Raw genomic sequence first — 16,579 nt, forward strand, 5'->3', positions numbered from 1 at the left:
AGAAATCAACTTCACCGCATAGCACGCTCCTACCCAACCATCATCTCGATTGATATCGTTATCTGCCTGATTTGTTGAAAACAGGAGGCGTACGCGTTTTTGCGGCAATTATGCACTCTTATCACACTTGACTTGTGGAAAGCTCAGGGCTTACGCCTTCTTGCGACAATTAACATTTCTGCATAAGTGTCACAAAAAGACGTACGCCTCCCATTTTCAACAAATCATGGGAGAGAACGATGTCACTCCGGCGAATGGTTGGCTAGGAGCGTGCTATGTGGTGAAGTTCATTTTTAAGAGTGTGTACAGCATAAGTGTTACAAAAAAAAAAAAAAAAGGCGTACGCCTCCCGTTTTCAACGATATCATTCAAGATGATGGTTGGCTAGGAGCGTGCTATGCGGTGAAGTTCATTTTTCAGAGTGTAACGTCTTGAAAGAAATATCTGAATTGAGAACGATAATTCCTAGCTTCATACTCGGAAAACAGAACTTCACCGTGTAACGCGCTCAGAACCAACTGTCGTGAACAATGACATCATTCTCTTTCCTTGTTATCCGAAATAGCGGCGTACGCCTTTTTGTGGCAAATGGATACATGTTAATTGTTACAACAAGCTGCACGCCCTGCTTTCAGCTCAGCTTAGAAGCGAGTCGGAGCAGTGTTACGCGGGTCTGTTTCTAACGTGCATGAACTAATCCACCGATGATCGGACCTTTTGTGAATTGAATTCATAAAACTGATTCAGAAAATTATAAAGCAATTGTGGACATACACAGCTATGCACCACAAGACACGGTCCCTACATTCTAAAAACAGGACTTCACTGCATAGCACGCTGAAGGCCAACCATTCTACAGAATGATATCTTTATCACTGTTGATTTGTTGAAGGGAGGCGTACGCCTTTTCGGGACTATTACGAGTTTGTAGTTATGTTAAGCCTTTCACATCCAACCTCCTCCATAGTTGCGGAACTCTATGCCATCCTTTTCTTTCTACTACACATCGCTGATTTTACACCCCGCGAATGGGCACTCTTTACAGACTCCAAATCTGCACTTCAAGCAATTGAAAATTCCGGCATACGAGGCCCATCCGCACCCCTAGTCACAGATGTGTTACTGGCTTACCACACTATCTACGCCGCAGGCCACAGGCTAGTTCTCCAGTGGGTTCCAGCTCATTGTGGTGTCGTGGGGAACGAGCAGGCCGACAGCGCCGCAGAAGCAGCACTCTCGTATCGGAAACGGACCCGTATTGTTCTGCTGAGAGGAGACCGCCGTTCAATTCTGCGACGCCTAGTGACACACCTGGCTTCCCGCCAACGGACAACCAACATTCTTCCCCCCTCTATGTTGAGCAGAGTTGATCCAACGCTCGCTTTCCTCATGCCACGAAACACCTCTCGTCAAGATGCTGCATTAATTCACCGAATGCGCCTCGATGTGGCCTTTACAGCTCAGTGGCGTTACCGCTTGAGACACTGAGTTGACTCTCCCACCTGCTGCCACTGTGGTACTCTTGAGGATCTGGAGCATATTCTTCTTCATTGCCCTCACTACCAACTTTCCCGAACCACACTCTCCGAGTCTCTTCGTCAGCTGGACTCTCGCCCTTACTCCCTATCGAAATTGCTTGGTCCCTGGCCCAATGCAGCCCAGCAACGCTCTGCGCTCAAAGCTCTTCTGACAGTTCTGGACACCATCGGACTTCGATCGTTATTGTGAAGGGGCTCGTTATTTTATTCCCCCCATTCCATCCAGCAATGGGGTAGAGTATCCCCTGTGGCGATGAAACTCCCCACTCTCCAAGGTCAAAAATAAAGTTGTTGCTAGTTATGTTAAGTGTACCGAAAAGGCGTACGTCCCACGCTTTCTACAAATCAAAAGTGACAAATATAGCAATATGTGTAGTGGTTAGCCTTCAGCGTGCTATGCGGTGAAGTTCCTTTTTTCTCTTTTTGCTTTTAGTGTACGTAGTAAAGCGACCGCCACTAATATAAACCCACACTCTTCAAAATGGTGGTGGTTGTTGGAAAGGCTGCAGTACAGTCCACCATGCGCCCCTCTCATGACGGGACCCTGACACGCACCCCTCGGTCTACCCCTCCATCTCTCTTGCTCTCTCCTACTCCCCTCCTCTTCCGGGAAACTGCTCCTTGCCTCTCTGGAGGTTCCTCGCCTTTTGATCTTGTGCTACGCTGGAACTGGGAGATGGATGTCTCTTGCTAAGGCTCACATACGTACACAGCCCAAGTGGTAGCGCCGAAAAAGCTCGCCGTTGTCGGCCTCACAGATGTGGGCAACGTCACGACTAACCCCCTGGGGGGAATGTGCGTCTTGGGCCGACTTCTGAGGGAACTGTGGTGACATATGTGCGATAGCCGTCTGAGGAAAACCCAGGAAAAACCCCAGACAGCACATCCGGCGCCGGGAGTCGAATCCTTGTACACCTCTTAAAAATGACGTGGTGGTGGTGGTGGTGATGAAATGGCCCACCGTTGTCGGCCTCACAGAGGTGGGCTACGTATAGCCAACAATCATCCCCAACTGTAGTTTATCTAGAACAGCAAACATGAGGGGGAGCGGTAGCAGAAAACGGGGGGGGGGGCTTATTATTACAGCTATGTCGTAAAGAAACAAAGTTAGCGGGTGTCGTCATAAACTTGTGGGTGTTCGGGGGGGGGGGGGGCTGGATAAATCACTGATCCCGAGTGACACCAGTCTCGCCCCTGATTGGTTGAAAACGAAAGGCGATGTCATTCGGGATGATGGTTGGCTAGGAGCGTGCTGTGCGGTAAAGTTCGTTTTCAAGAGTGTATGGATAACACCACCTAACACCTACTTACTCTTCGACGCGACGTAACAACTAGGAGTCAGCCAATAAATATATTGTTTTCAACGGTTGCAGCCAATCACGGATGTGCTTTCAGCGGTCGTAGCCATGGAGACAGGCCACCTCCAGCCGCATGATGGGCACTACGGCACCGCCGTCTGCCGTAGTGAACATCGCCGCGTACGAAATGGGAAAACAAAATAAAGCGAAAAACGGTCGCATATTTTTCTCAATAGTAATTTTCTGTAAAACGTACGTGTTGCACTTTTAGTCTACAGGTTCAAATTTGCGAGGTTAGCCGCAATCATTTCCGAGTTCATGACTTCGCAGAACGGCGAATCGCGGTACAGCAGACGAATTCGGACTGTATGTGTCCACGTAGCGAAGGAAGGAGAGGGGGCACAAAGCAGGGCTTGTGTATCTAGGTGGCGTCGGTACGGCTATCTTCCCGAAGTCCGTATTACGTATTTCACAGACTTGCTCGCATACATAACGGTCTCTATTGTTAAAGTGACACGTGAGAGACAAAGTGGCGAGTCATTTCGCATAATAAAGCCTGCGGAATGGAATTCGTAATGAAGGGTGTACTGCACACGCAATGTTACGCTTCGGTTGTGGCTACAATGCAAGACACCATTCCGGCTTTCTTTGAATGAGTAAGCACTAAGTTTGACTGTTAGCGGGATCGTACAATGGTTTGAGAGACAGCTCTGAAGTAAGGGCTGATGGATCGTCCTTTGTCTACTCAGTCCCCATTTTCCTCTCGCTTAGTACGCATTTGCTAATTTAGTGTACTAATTAATGGCGTACTATTTTCAGACCCACAATTGCAGACGTCCCGCTCTTAAAAGAGATGGTGGTGGTGGTGGTGATGGTGAAAGGACTCGCCGTTGTCCGCCGCCGCCTCTTAAAAGAGAACTTCACCACATAGCACGCTGAAGGCCAACCATTGTACAGAGTGATACCGTTATCACTCTTGATTTATGGAGGGCGCGGGGCGTGCGCCTTTTTGTGACAATTAACGTAGCTGCATAAGTGTCACAAGATGGTGGTGGCGGTGGTGGTGGTGGTGATGGAACTGCCGACTTCATAGGGAACGGTGCCGACATTTGTTTTAAAGTGGGACTCCGCAACAACATCACCACAAACGTTGTGGTACGAGGGGTGTTCAAGTCAAACCGGGACTTTCTGTCTCCTGAGTGTACAAATGGCTCGCGCTACTCCTTGTTCCTCATTTTCACACGCGACAGGCCTCCGCGTTCACCACGCGGTGGTCCAAAGTTTGTACAAAACAGAAGACACGTGCTGGACAAGATGGCCGACAACGAGGTGAGCGCGCACATCGAACAGCGAATTGTCATGAAGTTTCTCGTGAATGAAGGCGTAAAGTCATCTGAAGTTCACAGAAGACTTCAGGCTCAATATGGCCACGATACACTTAGCCGCAGCAAAGCGTTTGAGTGGTGCAAACGGTTCCGAGACGGCCGTACATCAGTGCAGGGCGATCCCGGACGGGGCGGCTTAGAGCCAGTGTCAGAGTACCTGAGAACGTCCAACTTGTGGAGCGCCTGATCCCCAAGGACCGACGGATAACATTTCTCGAACTGGCTCGAAAAACGGACCTTTATGTGGGAACATTGAACACTATAATTCATGAACACCTCCAGTTTCGGAAAGTGGGTGCCCGTTGGGTACCGAGGCAGCTCTCCGTGCAGATAAGACTGGAAATCTCCCAAGAGCTAAGGTACCGTTTCGACACTAAAGGATAGTCGTTCCTTGATCGGATCATAACGTGCGATGAAACGTGGGTGCACCATTTCACTCCTGAGTCTAAACGCGCATCAAAACAGTGGAAGCATCCGGGCTCGCCAGCTCCCAAGAAGTTCCGAAGCACCCCGTCTGCGGGTAAGGTCATGGCCACAGTTTTCTGGGACAAGGCTGGCGTTGTTCATGTTGATTTTCTGCCCAGTGGTACCATCATCAATAGTGCATATTACTGCCAGGTTCTCAGGGATGTACATAAGGCGCTGAAGCAAAAGCGACCGGGCCTTATCACAAAAGGAGTCCTCTTACTGCAGGACAATACGCGCCCGCATACCGCGCATCTCACGACACGCACCTTACAGAAACTTTGCTGGGAGTTGCTGCCACATCCCCCTTACAGTCCAGACCTCGCCCCCAGCGATTTCCATCTCTTCGGGACACTGAAGGCGTTCCTTGGGGGCCGCCACTTCAGCTGCGACGACGAGGTCAAGAATGCGGTTCGATCATGGCTGCTACGCGCCGGTAAGGATTTCTACGCAGCTGGCATCCAAGCCCTCGTGAAACGCTGGGACAAGTGCATTAGTGCAGCTGGAGATTACGTTGAAAAATAAAACTAATGTCTCCCCTGTAAGTTCATTTTACTTTTGCGAAAAATGAAAAGTCCCGGTTTGACTTGAACACCCCTCGTATATCCGTAACCTTTGGGATGTTAGCAACATGTGTACGAAATATCTCGTTCCAAAACTGCGCAGATTTTATTCAAACGAATTTATTCCGAAGCGAGCGCTTCGCCTCTGTGAAGCGAGAGGGCACTGAAAGCAACGCACTGCTGCTCATCATCATCCGGCATCCGACAATGGAAAATGTTTTCGATAAGGTTTCGAAGCAGACGACAATGCTGGATGACGTCACGGTATCCTGCTCCGGACGATCCGCCATAGGGTTTCTGTTCTTCGCATTTCGCTTTGTTATTGTCATAATTTACAATTATTCGCGCAAAATGAATTCGATGAATTCGGATGTTGTATTCGGTATCGATGGGGTGGATCGTGTTCGGTACGATGCTCACCTAATGTTTTTCGAGTCCTTGGGAAGTCTCCCTACCCTCTAAAAACAGATCTTCACCGCATAGCACGCTATGCTCTAACCATTGCCAAGAATGATAGGGTTATCGCTTCTGATTGGAAGAGAGAGGGGGCGTACGCCTTTTTGTGGCAATTTTCATATATCCAAATTGCCACAAAAAGGCGTACGTCCCCCCCCCCCTCTCTTCGAATCAGAAGCGATAACCATATCATTCGCGGCAATGGTTGGCGCACAGCGTATTATGCCGTGAAGTTCTGTTTTTAGAGTGTATAAGCGTACTACGCCTAAGTGCCACAAGAAGGCGTGCGGCTCCCGTTTTCGACAAATCAGGAGAGAACGACGTCATTCGAGATGATGGTTGGCGAGCTGCGCGTGCTATGCGGTGAAGTTCTGTTTTGACACCGGCACGACGACCATATGTTTTAAGAAAGTAAGGTACAGACAGATCCCACCCACATTCTGAACATTCAAATGTGTTTCGCGGAGCACCCCTTTCCTCGTTTTTTTTTTTGTTATTTTATTCGGTGGATTTTTATTAAATATCTCTTGTCCTCTTCTGTTTTCCTTACACTCTTAAAAATTAACTTCACCGCATAGCACGCTCCTAGCCAACCATAATATCGAATGATATTGTTATGTGCCCGTATTTGTTGAAAAGGGGAGGCGTACGCCTTTTTTGTGACACTTATGCTGTTCATAATTGTCACAAAAAAGGCGTACGCCTCCCGTTTTCAGCAAATCAGGGCAGATAACGATATCATTCGAGATGATGGTTGGCTAGGATCGTGCTATGCGGTGAAGTTCATTTTTAAGAGTGTACCGGGGCGGGGGTCCAGTGTGCTGCAATCACCTGTGGTTTCTTACTGCTTAAGAGTCGTATATGTATAGTGATTGGTGCTATGCTCTTAATTTGAGTTAGTCGATTGATACACATCTATTCGTTGTATATTTCTCGAAGTAAGTATAGGGGCATTCTGCATTATGTTACCTTTACATCACATATTTTTCAGACGCATAGTTTGAAGCTGAAGTCTAAACTTACTCTGTCCTATTCGTATGTTTTCCTTCGAACCTTATTGTGAAGGGGCTCATTATTTCATTCCCCACATCACTATCAGCAATGGGGTATAGTATCGCCCCTGGCGATGAAACACTCCACACCATCTTAAAAATAAAGTTGTTGTTGTATACTTTCCTTCTGGTCGCTTGATAAAGTGCAGTTCAGTTTAGTTAACGGGAAATCAACTGCATGGGGACACTTTCGCAATCATAAAAGGCTGGTGGGTGAATCTGGTTCAGTCTGCACTCTCAAAAACGAACTTCACCGCATAGCACACTCCTAGCCAAACATCGCCTGTTTGTGACACTTATGTTGTTCACAATTGTCACAAAAAGGCGTACGCCTACCGTTTTCAACAAATCAGGGCAGATAACGATATCATTTGAGATGATGGTTTGCTAGGAGCGTGCTATGCGGTGAAGTTCATTTTTAAGAGAGTGTTATGGAAGTCCACCGTCAGTTTTATCAACCACTATTCACCGATTTGCCGAGAGGCTTAAGGAATCAAAAGCAGCGAGTGAGTCTTCAATATTAAACAAATCTGGTGCTATAGGGCAAAGATTCTTCTTAAAACATAATTATGTATGGCTTACATTCCGTACACTCTAAAAACAGAGCTTCACCGCATAGCACCCTGTGTGCCAACCATTGCCACGAATGATAGGGTTATCGCTTTTCATTCGAGGAGCGAGAGGGGCGTACGCCTTTGCGTGGCAATTTGGATATATGGTAATTGCCACAAAAAGGCGTACGCCCCCCTCGCTTTCAACCAGAAGCGATAACCCTATATCATTCGCAGCAATGGTTGGCGCACACCGTGCTATGCGATGAAGTTCTGTTTTTAGAGTGTAGATAATGATAAGTTATAATTAGGAGTTACACAAAAAGTGAGTCATTATCGTCGATATTGTTCGGGCGTTAGAAGCGTCCGTGCGATGTCGTGCGCGGAAGAGGGTGTCGCGGCATACTAGCTGCATCACGTGCCGCCCTTGTGACTTCATGCGGACGTAAAACCGAGCGAGAAAAAAAACAAAAACAAAAAGAAAACGAGACACTGCAGGCTTACCGCCATAAGTGGTCGCCTCCGCAGAATGCAGCACCGAACTGATAAGGCACATGACAGCCACCCTCCCACCCACATACCTGAACTTTGAATACATTATGCTGCTATGAGTCAGCCACTTAAAAGGTGATATAGCGCGATTGGCTAAGCGTGTTCAAGGAACCTGTATCATGAACACCTTCTGATCTACTAAAACAACGTATCAATCGAGGGTTTTAGTTTGCGTACGCAATGCGCAAGCACATAGCGGGTGCACACTCAGCATGCGCAGAACGTGGATTAACGTTTAGCGCGTGCACAGTGTGATCAGGCTACTTCCTATAGTGTACGCTACAAGTAAGACTCTATTATCGAGCACCTTCACATTCACGCATAGTATATCTTTTCCAGCGACGCTTTCAGAGCAGTTTCCGCAACGGGGTACAATGGGACACCGGTCACTGCAATATGTTCTTATCCTAGCGCACTTATCGAATGCCTGATTGCGGCCGCCTATTGCTCATACCAGACAGTGTAGTGAAAATAGAATCACTCCGTGGTAACAAACACCAGAGTTAGAGCAGTCGGCAAATAGAAGGAGGGATCGTATACAAAGATAACACATCACTTGCGCACACAGCAGGGGGGAAACAGGATCTGCTTGCTGTTGTTGGTCACACAGAAGTGGGCGTCGTCACGACAATAGCAAAAAAAGAAAAAGACGGATGGAGGGTGGAGATGCACACACACCACAGGTGGTGGTGGTGCTGGTGGTGATGCTCGTGAAGGGGCTCGCCGTTGCCGGCCTCACAGAGGTGGGCAACGTCACGACTGACGCTCCTGGGGGAATGTGCGTCCTGGGCCGACTTCTAAGGGAACTGCGCCGAGATATGTCTGAAAGCGTCTGAGGAAAACCCAGGAAAAACCCCAGACATCACAGCCGGCACCGGGATTCGAACCCGGGTATCTCCCAGTCTCGACGTGACTACACCACAAAAAAAAAACAAAAAAAAAACGAGAAAACAACAACATACAAATGGACAGGCCAGAAGCACTACCTTGACGCCAACCTAATGTCAAGTATACACCAGCCGGCTTGCCTATTTTACTATTCTCAACTGAGCTTGGTATATTCTATGAAGTCAATGTCGAACAGTTCGTTATATTTCCTTCAGCTTTTGCATATCTGTATGTGCAATGAAGCCTGTTATAGTGCATGTATATAGAAATCGGCTCTGTATTGCCAGAATTCGTGCCCGAGTATATAGTCTGCCTCCATTTTATCGGGATTCACATGTCTCTATATTTTTCTAATCAATCAGTCCTGCCCATACGCACCGTGGCTTCATGATCTGTGGTTGAATCTTTAGAAGTCACTCATAAATTACATTGGAGATCATTGAGAAGAAGGTGGTCTCGATTCTAACGAACTTGCCTGACTTTGGTCGCGAAATAACACCAATGCTTTGAACGAACTGATTCGAATGAATGTCAATGCGAGTTACACGAAGGATCAGGAATGTTGGATAACACTGAAGGTTGTAAAGTCATCGTGTCTAATATATGGGAGACAACAGCTGAGTCTAAGTAATGGAACTATAGAAAGGTGATCACGTGGGAAAGTTGTCTTTCAGTAGTATGAAGCGACTTTTGTTTCCAGCACAGAGAACGTTCTTTATAATTTTTCTTCCCTAGCTATTCTGAAATACGGTTACGATTCTCCTTCTGGAAGATTCTGTCTCGGGATTTCTGCTTCTTCGTTCTCACGCAGGATTATGCCATGCTCAACGCTGTATACGTTTATTGCTACCTTGATAGCGGCGAGACGAGCTTGTGCTTCTCCTATACAATGTTCTCTCGGTGGTGGATCCACGCACGAATTCTGCCTTCAGAGGTTGACGGCGCACATCACAGAAGGTGTGTATGAGAGAATAAACGCGTACAAGGTTCCTCTTACAGTTGCAATTTGGCAAACACGTCTGCTGCGTCACAAAAATGAAGTGCGATCAGCTTTAACGGGGCACTAAAGCGCGAACATTTCTTCCCCGCGGAATGGAAGATGCCGTTACCGAGTAATACAAAAGAAACGAGATTCGTCAGATGTGCTCGGGATTCGCTTCTGTACAAGGTCGATCCAGAGTTACGCCTTCGAGCACCACCTTTCTTCACGCGACAAACGACGACTGTTCTACATAGGCTACGGCTCAATGTACCGTACAGCGCACGTCTCCTCTTCAAGCTGGGCAAGCGTGACTCTCCGAACTGTATATAGTGAGTGTGGCGTTGTAGAGGACGTAGAATCCACATCCTTCTCAGGCGTCGGAAATACGTTGATACTCGAAAAGTTTTAGAGGCGAGCCTCTCTCGTGTGGATTCCAGAGCATTGGACGTCGCTAAGCTGTTAGGTCATGAATCATCCGACAAGGCGCTGAAGGCGCTTGAAGATTTTCTACGCGCAACCTGCTTACGGACATTCTGTGACTTGCAGAATGCGTGCTGTGTGTGCCCCCAGTGATTCCGACATTTTACACTCACTTGGTCGAAACTTTTTAACTTGTTCAACTCCATCATTTTAACTCGTTCATCTGTCTGTATTTTCTGCTTGTAAACGTCCCCAACAACACCGAATATCCTCTGGATGTACGAAGAATGTCCTAACAAATTCATACGTCCGATGGATATCCTCGGAATATCCATCGGATGCATGAATCTGTTTGGACATTATTCGTACATCCAGGGGATATTCGGTGTTGTTGGGGATCCTGGGGTAGCCATGCAATTCGACTTCATCGTGACTCACATCCACCCCCTTCTTTTTTCATTTCTCACATCGCTATACATCGGTTGCGTCATTCGTGATTCATGCACAGACGAATCCGTCACTTCACGCCCTTCCTCTTATCCCTCTCTCAGTGCTCACTCATTGCCTCCCTCAAAACGATCATTGCTCACCATTGCTCAACGATCATGCAAACGATCAAACGAAAGCATTGCTTCTAGCACTGTGTCGGAGATTTCCAGCGCACGTCGAAAGAAGCCCAGGTGGTCGAAATTATCCCCAGTCCTACACTCTAAAAACAGAACTTCACTGCAAAGCACGCTGTGCACCAACCATTGCCACGAATGATAGGGTTATCGCGTCTGATTCGAGGAAAGTGGTGGGCGTACGCCTTTTTGTGGCAATTTGGATATATGATAATTGCCACAAAAAGGCGTACGCCCTCCTTTCTCCTCGAATCAGAAGCGATAACCCTATCATTCGTGGCAATGGTTGGAGCACAGTGTGCTATGCGGTGAAGTTCTGTTTTTAGAGTGTACCCCGCGGCATGTGCAGCATGTCGCCACACTAGGCAGACAAACAAGACGGCACCATTATTATTATACCTTCACCTGGCTTAGTGGCTAGCGTGCTGGCGATATCACGTCGAAACTGGGTGTACCCGGGTTCAAATCCCGGTGCCGGTTGTGCTATCTGGGTTTTTTCCTGGGTTTTCCTCGGACGCTGTCAGGTATATGTCGGCACAGTTCCCTTATACAGCACTCTCCTATCCAAACATCATCCTGAGTGACATCGTCCTTTCACCTGATTTGCTGAAAACGGGGGCGTACGCCATTTTTGTGTCATCGTCTTTCGCACTATGCAATTTTCGTCCACATGTTCATTGGTACACAGTCGCTACGCACAGCGACTCGTACAACATTATGTTACCTATACACTAACTGAAGCAGCGTAAAATGAAGATAGGAAGTTTCCAGCGTTGGAAGTAACTATGAGAGAGAGAGAGAGAAAAAAAAATCTCTACGCACGGTGATAGTTCCCTGCGCTTTCCTAAATAAATACCATGCAACGCGGAAGATTGGGGATTTACACCTGTTCCTGTATCTGTAGCTGATACGTGCGGGTTTTCTTTGCTGCTTGTATTGCCATCCGTATGGGACAAGCGCAATGATTGGCCACATCACATTTGCAAACTACCGCCGTTTGCAAACTCTATCGGTATGGCACAACAGTTTCTTTTTTTTTTTAACTCACAATTCACAAGTTGCATGTCACATAGGGACACTTTATTCCAATGAGGTTCGTTGAGGGTGAGGTCCCGCGACTCTCGCCCTGCATGTCTAATATAAAACGACGTTGTTATGTGATGTTCGTGGCTGAGCATTAATTTGTTTACGTGCGTTCTGTTTCCGGCATATATACGCGAGGGGACAGGAAGAAAGCGTTGGCAGCCAGGCTGAACTTGAGCGGAGCAGCTGTGACACACAGTAGAGAAATGCAGAAAAATGATTCAATTTATTTCAGCAAGCCTCTATCGCGCAGGAATGATACGGAAGTAGTCTTCACGACGCTGTGGTCAGGTAAGCACGATCAGGGTTGGAAAAAATCCGGATATTTTTAAAAAGATCCTCTCCAGTGGGCTTTTTTGGATAAAACCCGGATGTTTTTGGATATTTTTGGAGAATATAGACCAGCCTAGAAATGTGACACAGAGTAAGAACAGATGTGTTTTGTTCTTCTTGATTTCGGGTGACCTCTCTTAGTTTTGGTTTATGAAACTGCCTGTCCCAGTAACATTGAATGAGTTTCTATTGTTTTTCGAAAGGTAGAGGTCCCATGCACGCGTGGGTGAATGGGTAGACGCTACATGTCTGGATTAGCTGTCGTACTTCAGTTAACATGGCTTCAGAAGAAAGCCTCTCCCTGAATGGGCAGGAGTAAAAGAAAACGGGAAAAAGTTAAATCTGAAAAGCTCAAAAAGTCAAGTTAAAAAGTTACAAAGTTCACAAAAAGTTAGAAGTTAATGTAATTAACCTGGGCTTTTGTTACAGCCAACACTACAATAAAGTTTGAAACAATAAAGCGGGAGTTTTCCGTGTGACGTTGGATTAAGATTGTCTTTCACGTCGCATCTGGACAAAATCTCTAAAAAATCCAGATTAAGTTGTGTGGATAAAATAAAAAAAAATCCACCGGATAAAATCCATGTGGATTAAATCCAAACAACCCTGAGCACGATGCCCCCCGCCGCCTTGGAGAGTCGGAATAGTTCCACGAAATACGTCTGATTCAATTCAGACGCGCTATTCCGTAATGTAAATGCCGACAGCACCGGTGTTGGCAGCAGCCACGCGAAATATAGCTTGCAGTCATTTTGACAGGGCTGACTGTCTCCGCTATAGCGACATTCCAAACGACAAGGTCGAGGCTGTCACTCCTGCGGACGACAGCAACGTTCACAAGCGTCGCGGTAGAAACGAAAAAAGAAAAAGAAAAGGGGGGGGGGGGTTACGTTAGGCAGACGTGCGGTCTGCAGAAGCGAAGGGAATACCCACTGGGAATACCAAATGCTCCCCGCTAACGGTAGAATACGTCACACACCACGTGCGCTCGTTCCCGAACGGCACGTTCGCGCAGACGATACACATGGGATCACAGGACCACTTACGACATGAGTGTCATAAAACGGCGTAAGCATACCGTTTTCAACAAATGGGCGGAGAGAACGATGTCATTCGGGATCACACACTCTTAAAAATGAACTTCACTGCATAGCACGCTCCTAGCCAACCATCCTCTCGAATGATATCCTTACCTGTCCTGATTTGTTGAAAACTGGAGGCGTACGCCTTTTTTGTGACAATTATGAACTGCATAAGTGTCACAAAAAAGGCGTACGCCTCCCATTTTCAACAAATCAGAGCAGATAACGATATCATTCGACATGATGGTTGGTTAGGAGCGTGCTTTGCGGTGAAGTTCATTTCTAAGAGTGCAGTTGACGAGGAACCTGTTATGCAGTGAAACCCTGTTTTAGGAGTGTAGCACAGTCACAAACTGTTCCAAAAGTGCCGCACGTGCTTTCACTCTTAGAACAGAACTTCCCCACATAGCACGATTCTAGCCAACAATAATCCCGAGTGACATCGTTCTCTCCCCTGATTTGTTGAAAACGGGAGGCGTACGCCTTTTTTCTGACAACTGCATCAGTGTCGCAAAAAAGGCGTGTGCCTCACGTTTTCAACAAATCAGGGAGGAGAACGATATGTCACTCGATATCATAGTTGCAGTCTTAAAAATGAGTTTCGCCGCATAGCACGCTCCTAGCCAACCATCAATCCAAATGACAACGTTCTCGCCCCTGATTTGTTGAAAACGGGAGGCGAAGCCTATTTTACATGATGCACGTGCGTAATGGCACAAAATAGGCTCCGCCTCCCGTTTTCAACAAATCAGGGGCGAGAACGTTGTCATTTGGGATGATGATTGGCTAGGAGCGTGCTATGTCGTGAAACTCATTTTTAAGACTGCAGCTAGAAGCGTGCTATGCGGTGACGTTCTCACCTTGAACCCTCCAACTTTCTTCTTCCCTTTTTTATTCTTAATTTTTATTTCGGCATCAGGTCCCCCCACCTGTTTTAAGGGCGATAGATTTTTCAAGACGGGGTCCCGACGTTTTCATCGCTTTGTACAGGATAGTGACGCTCAATAAAAGGTAACTATTCATAAAACCTATGTTGTACGCCTTTAGTAAAGAGCCGGGAAGGAAAAGTTGGACTCACGTGTAAAACGATGTAGGAATCACCCGAGAAAAACATGCCGTGCATCTTTTTGTCCACAGTTTTCACCTCCAGTTTCTGCAAAGAAAGCGGTAATGTAAGAGTGTGCACCATGATGAAATGCCGCTATTTCAAGCCCACGATGGACATGAAAACGAAAACACGGAGGAAGCCTATAGGGTAGGGGGGTCGGCTGCAGCTTCGTTTCTCCCCTATGGCATTGCTGTCAAAAATTTTACGCGTGGAATATTTTCAATAAGGTTACAGTTCATAATAAGAACGCATTCCATGTAACTTTGTTGTATTTCTATTTCCCTGTTGAGCATGTTCTCTGAGAACAAAACAGCGCCTAGAGTACGGTCAGGGGAAATCAGAGCTGAGTAAGCTACTAAAAAAAAAGGTGTAATGGAAGTTAGAGTTACGTGATTCTAAAAGTATTTAAGTCAGACGTTACAGAAACTAAAATATAATTCAGTTACAGTTATTTATCACGAAAGTAACTGAGTGAATCTCCAATTACTTCAGACGGTGCCCGTTTAAAGTGGCCACACATTACAAGCTATAGCATAAAATAATGAAGAAGTGCAGTTTTTCACACTGGAAGTATACACAATCGACATAAAAGGCCATTTGGCGCGGTTATGTGACAAATACAACATACATGTGGAACGCGTAACAGAAAGCAAATGTAACAATACTGGTGTGGAATTAATAATTTGATGGTATACTAGACATGGCTATACTGTAAGGTTCACTTCACACCTTGTTTGAATATATTGTGTTTTGAATTAATGCAAAGAGATGTGCAAAACCAGAAGCTACAAGAAAAATGGCAGACTGTAAAGTGGTAGAAAAGCCACAGGCTCCCAAAAGAGAAACACAACAGCAGGCAGAAATTTAGAACTAACTATAGCGGGAAGTAACCTTCCATTGACTATACAAGTTGCAGGTAAAATGTAATTAAGTTACAGCTACAGTTGCTCATTTCTGAAAGTATTTAGACGCGTAATTAATTGGTCAAAAAGTAATTAATTAGTGTGACATAAATGCTTGCGGTGGTGGTGGTGGATAGACCTACTTGGATTACTCGTAGTGGACGTGCTTGGATTAATATGACTGTATAGTGGCTCCTCAACGATGTGCACGCGAAACATCTCAATTTATTATGAAGGTACACTCTATAATAGCTTCACCGTGTCAACCATTCCAACAGAATAATACTGATTATCACTCCAGATCTGTGGAAAGCGCGAGGTGTACGCATTTTTGTGACCCAGTTAAGACGACTACTAAGCGTCACAAAAAGGCGTACGCCCTCAGTTTTGAGCAAATCAGGAGGGAGAACGATGCGATTCGGTGTGATGGTTGGCTACAGCTGCCAGCTGTGTAGTTTCTCGCCGTGGCTGCCAGTGTTCCGACAAAAGCTGTATATACGCACTACATGAGTCGTACAACTTTCAAGGGGATTTCCGTTCCCGTGTTGAAAACAGGTAGTGGTGAGGATAAGCTGCCGGATGGCAGAGCTGACTTCCTCGATCGTTACTACGGAAACGTCTGTTCTTTGGATCCAAAAGTCAACATTCACTCGATAGATTGCTCGGCAAATCGCCAATAACGTATGGGATCCACTCAGCGCTTTTGACCCGATATTGAGGAGCAGTATTCAGAAGAGGAATATTAACCACTCTGTATGTTAGTTGTGATAGTAAAAAGAGACAAAAAATAATCCCTATGGAATTCAGCATTAGTTTCCGCATCTCTTATTTCTGCATTTTCGCGTATGATAAGGAACACCGAAGCGGGCGCTACGTATAATGCACGATGTCAATTTGCACTCTTAAAACAGCACTTCACCACAAAGCACGGTGAAGTCTAACCAATGCACAGGATGACAGGTTTATCACACCTAATTTGTGCAAAACGCGTTGCGTACGGCTTTTTGTGACAACGACGACAACGGCGAGCTCTTTCAGCAGTAGCACCACCACCACATTGTGACAACTAACATAACTGCACAAGTGTCACAAAAAGGCGTATGCCTCCCGTTTTTAACCAGTCAGGGGGCAGAACGATGTCATTCGGGATGGCGGTTGGCTAAGAGCGTGCTATGCGGTGAAGTTCTATTTTAAGAGTGTGGATATATTATAATTGCTGCAAAAAGGCGTACGGCCCCATCTCTCTTCGAAGAGAGAAGTGATAGCCCTATCATTCGTGGCAATAGCACACTGCGTGC

At 46.4% G+C, this 16,579-nt stretch overlaps 1 protein-coding gene across 2 annotated transcripts in view; it reads right to left on the reverse strand.

The window, feature by feature from the left end:
- LOC135388710 (gelsolin, cytoplasmic-like) overlaps nucleotides 1-16,579 on the reverse strand; it is a 73,011-nt gene that overhangs the window by 49,370 nt on the left and 7,062 nt on the right. For both annotated transcript variants that reach the window (XM_064618440.1, XM_064618441.1), the window contains exon 2: nucleotides 14,350-14,424. In XM_064618440.1, the coding sequence (XP_064474510.1) occupies nucleotides 14,350-14,424 (75 nt within the window). The remainder of the gene's footprint in view (nucleotides 1-14,349; nucleotides 14,425-16,579) is intronic.

Source organism: Ornithodoros turicata, chromosome 3 (genome assembly GCF_037126465.1).
Source record: "Ornithodoros turicata isolate Travis chromosome 3, ASM3712646v1, whole genome shotgun sequence".
In the NCBI taxonomy this organism is placed as follows: domain Eukaryota; kingdom Metazoa; phylum Arthropoda; class Arachnida; order Ixodida; family Argasidae; genus Ornithodoros; species Ornithodoros turicata.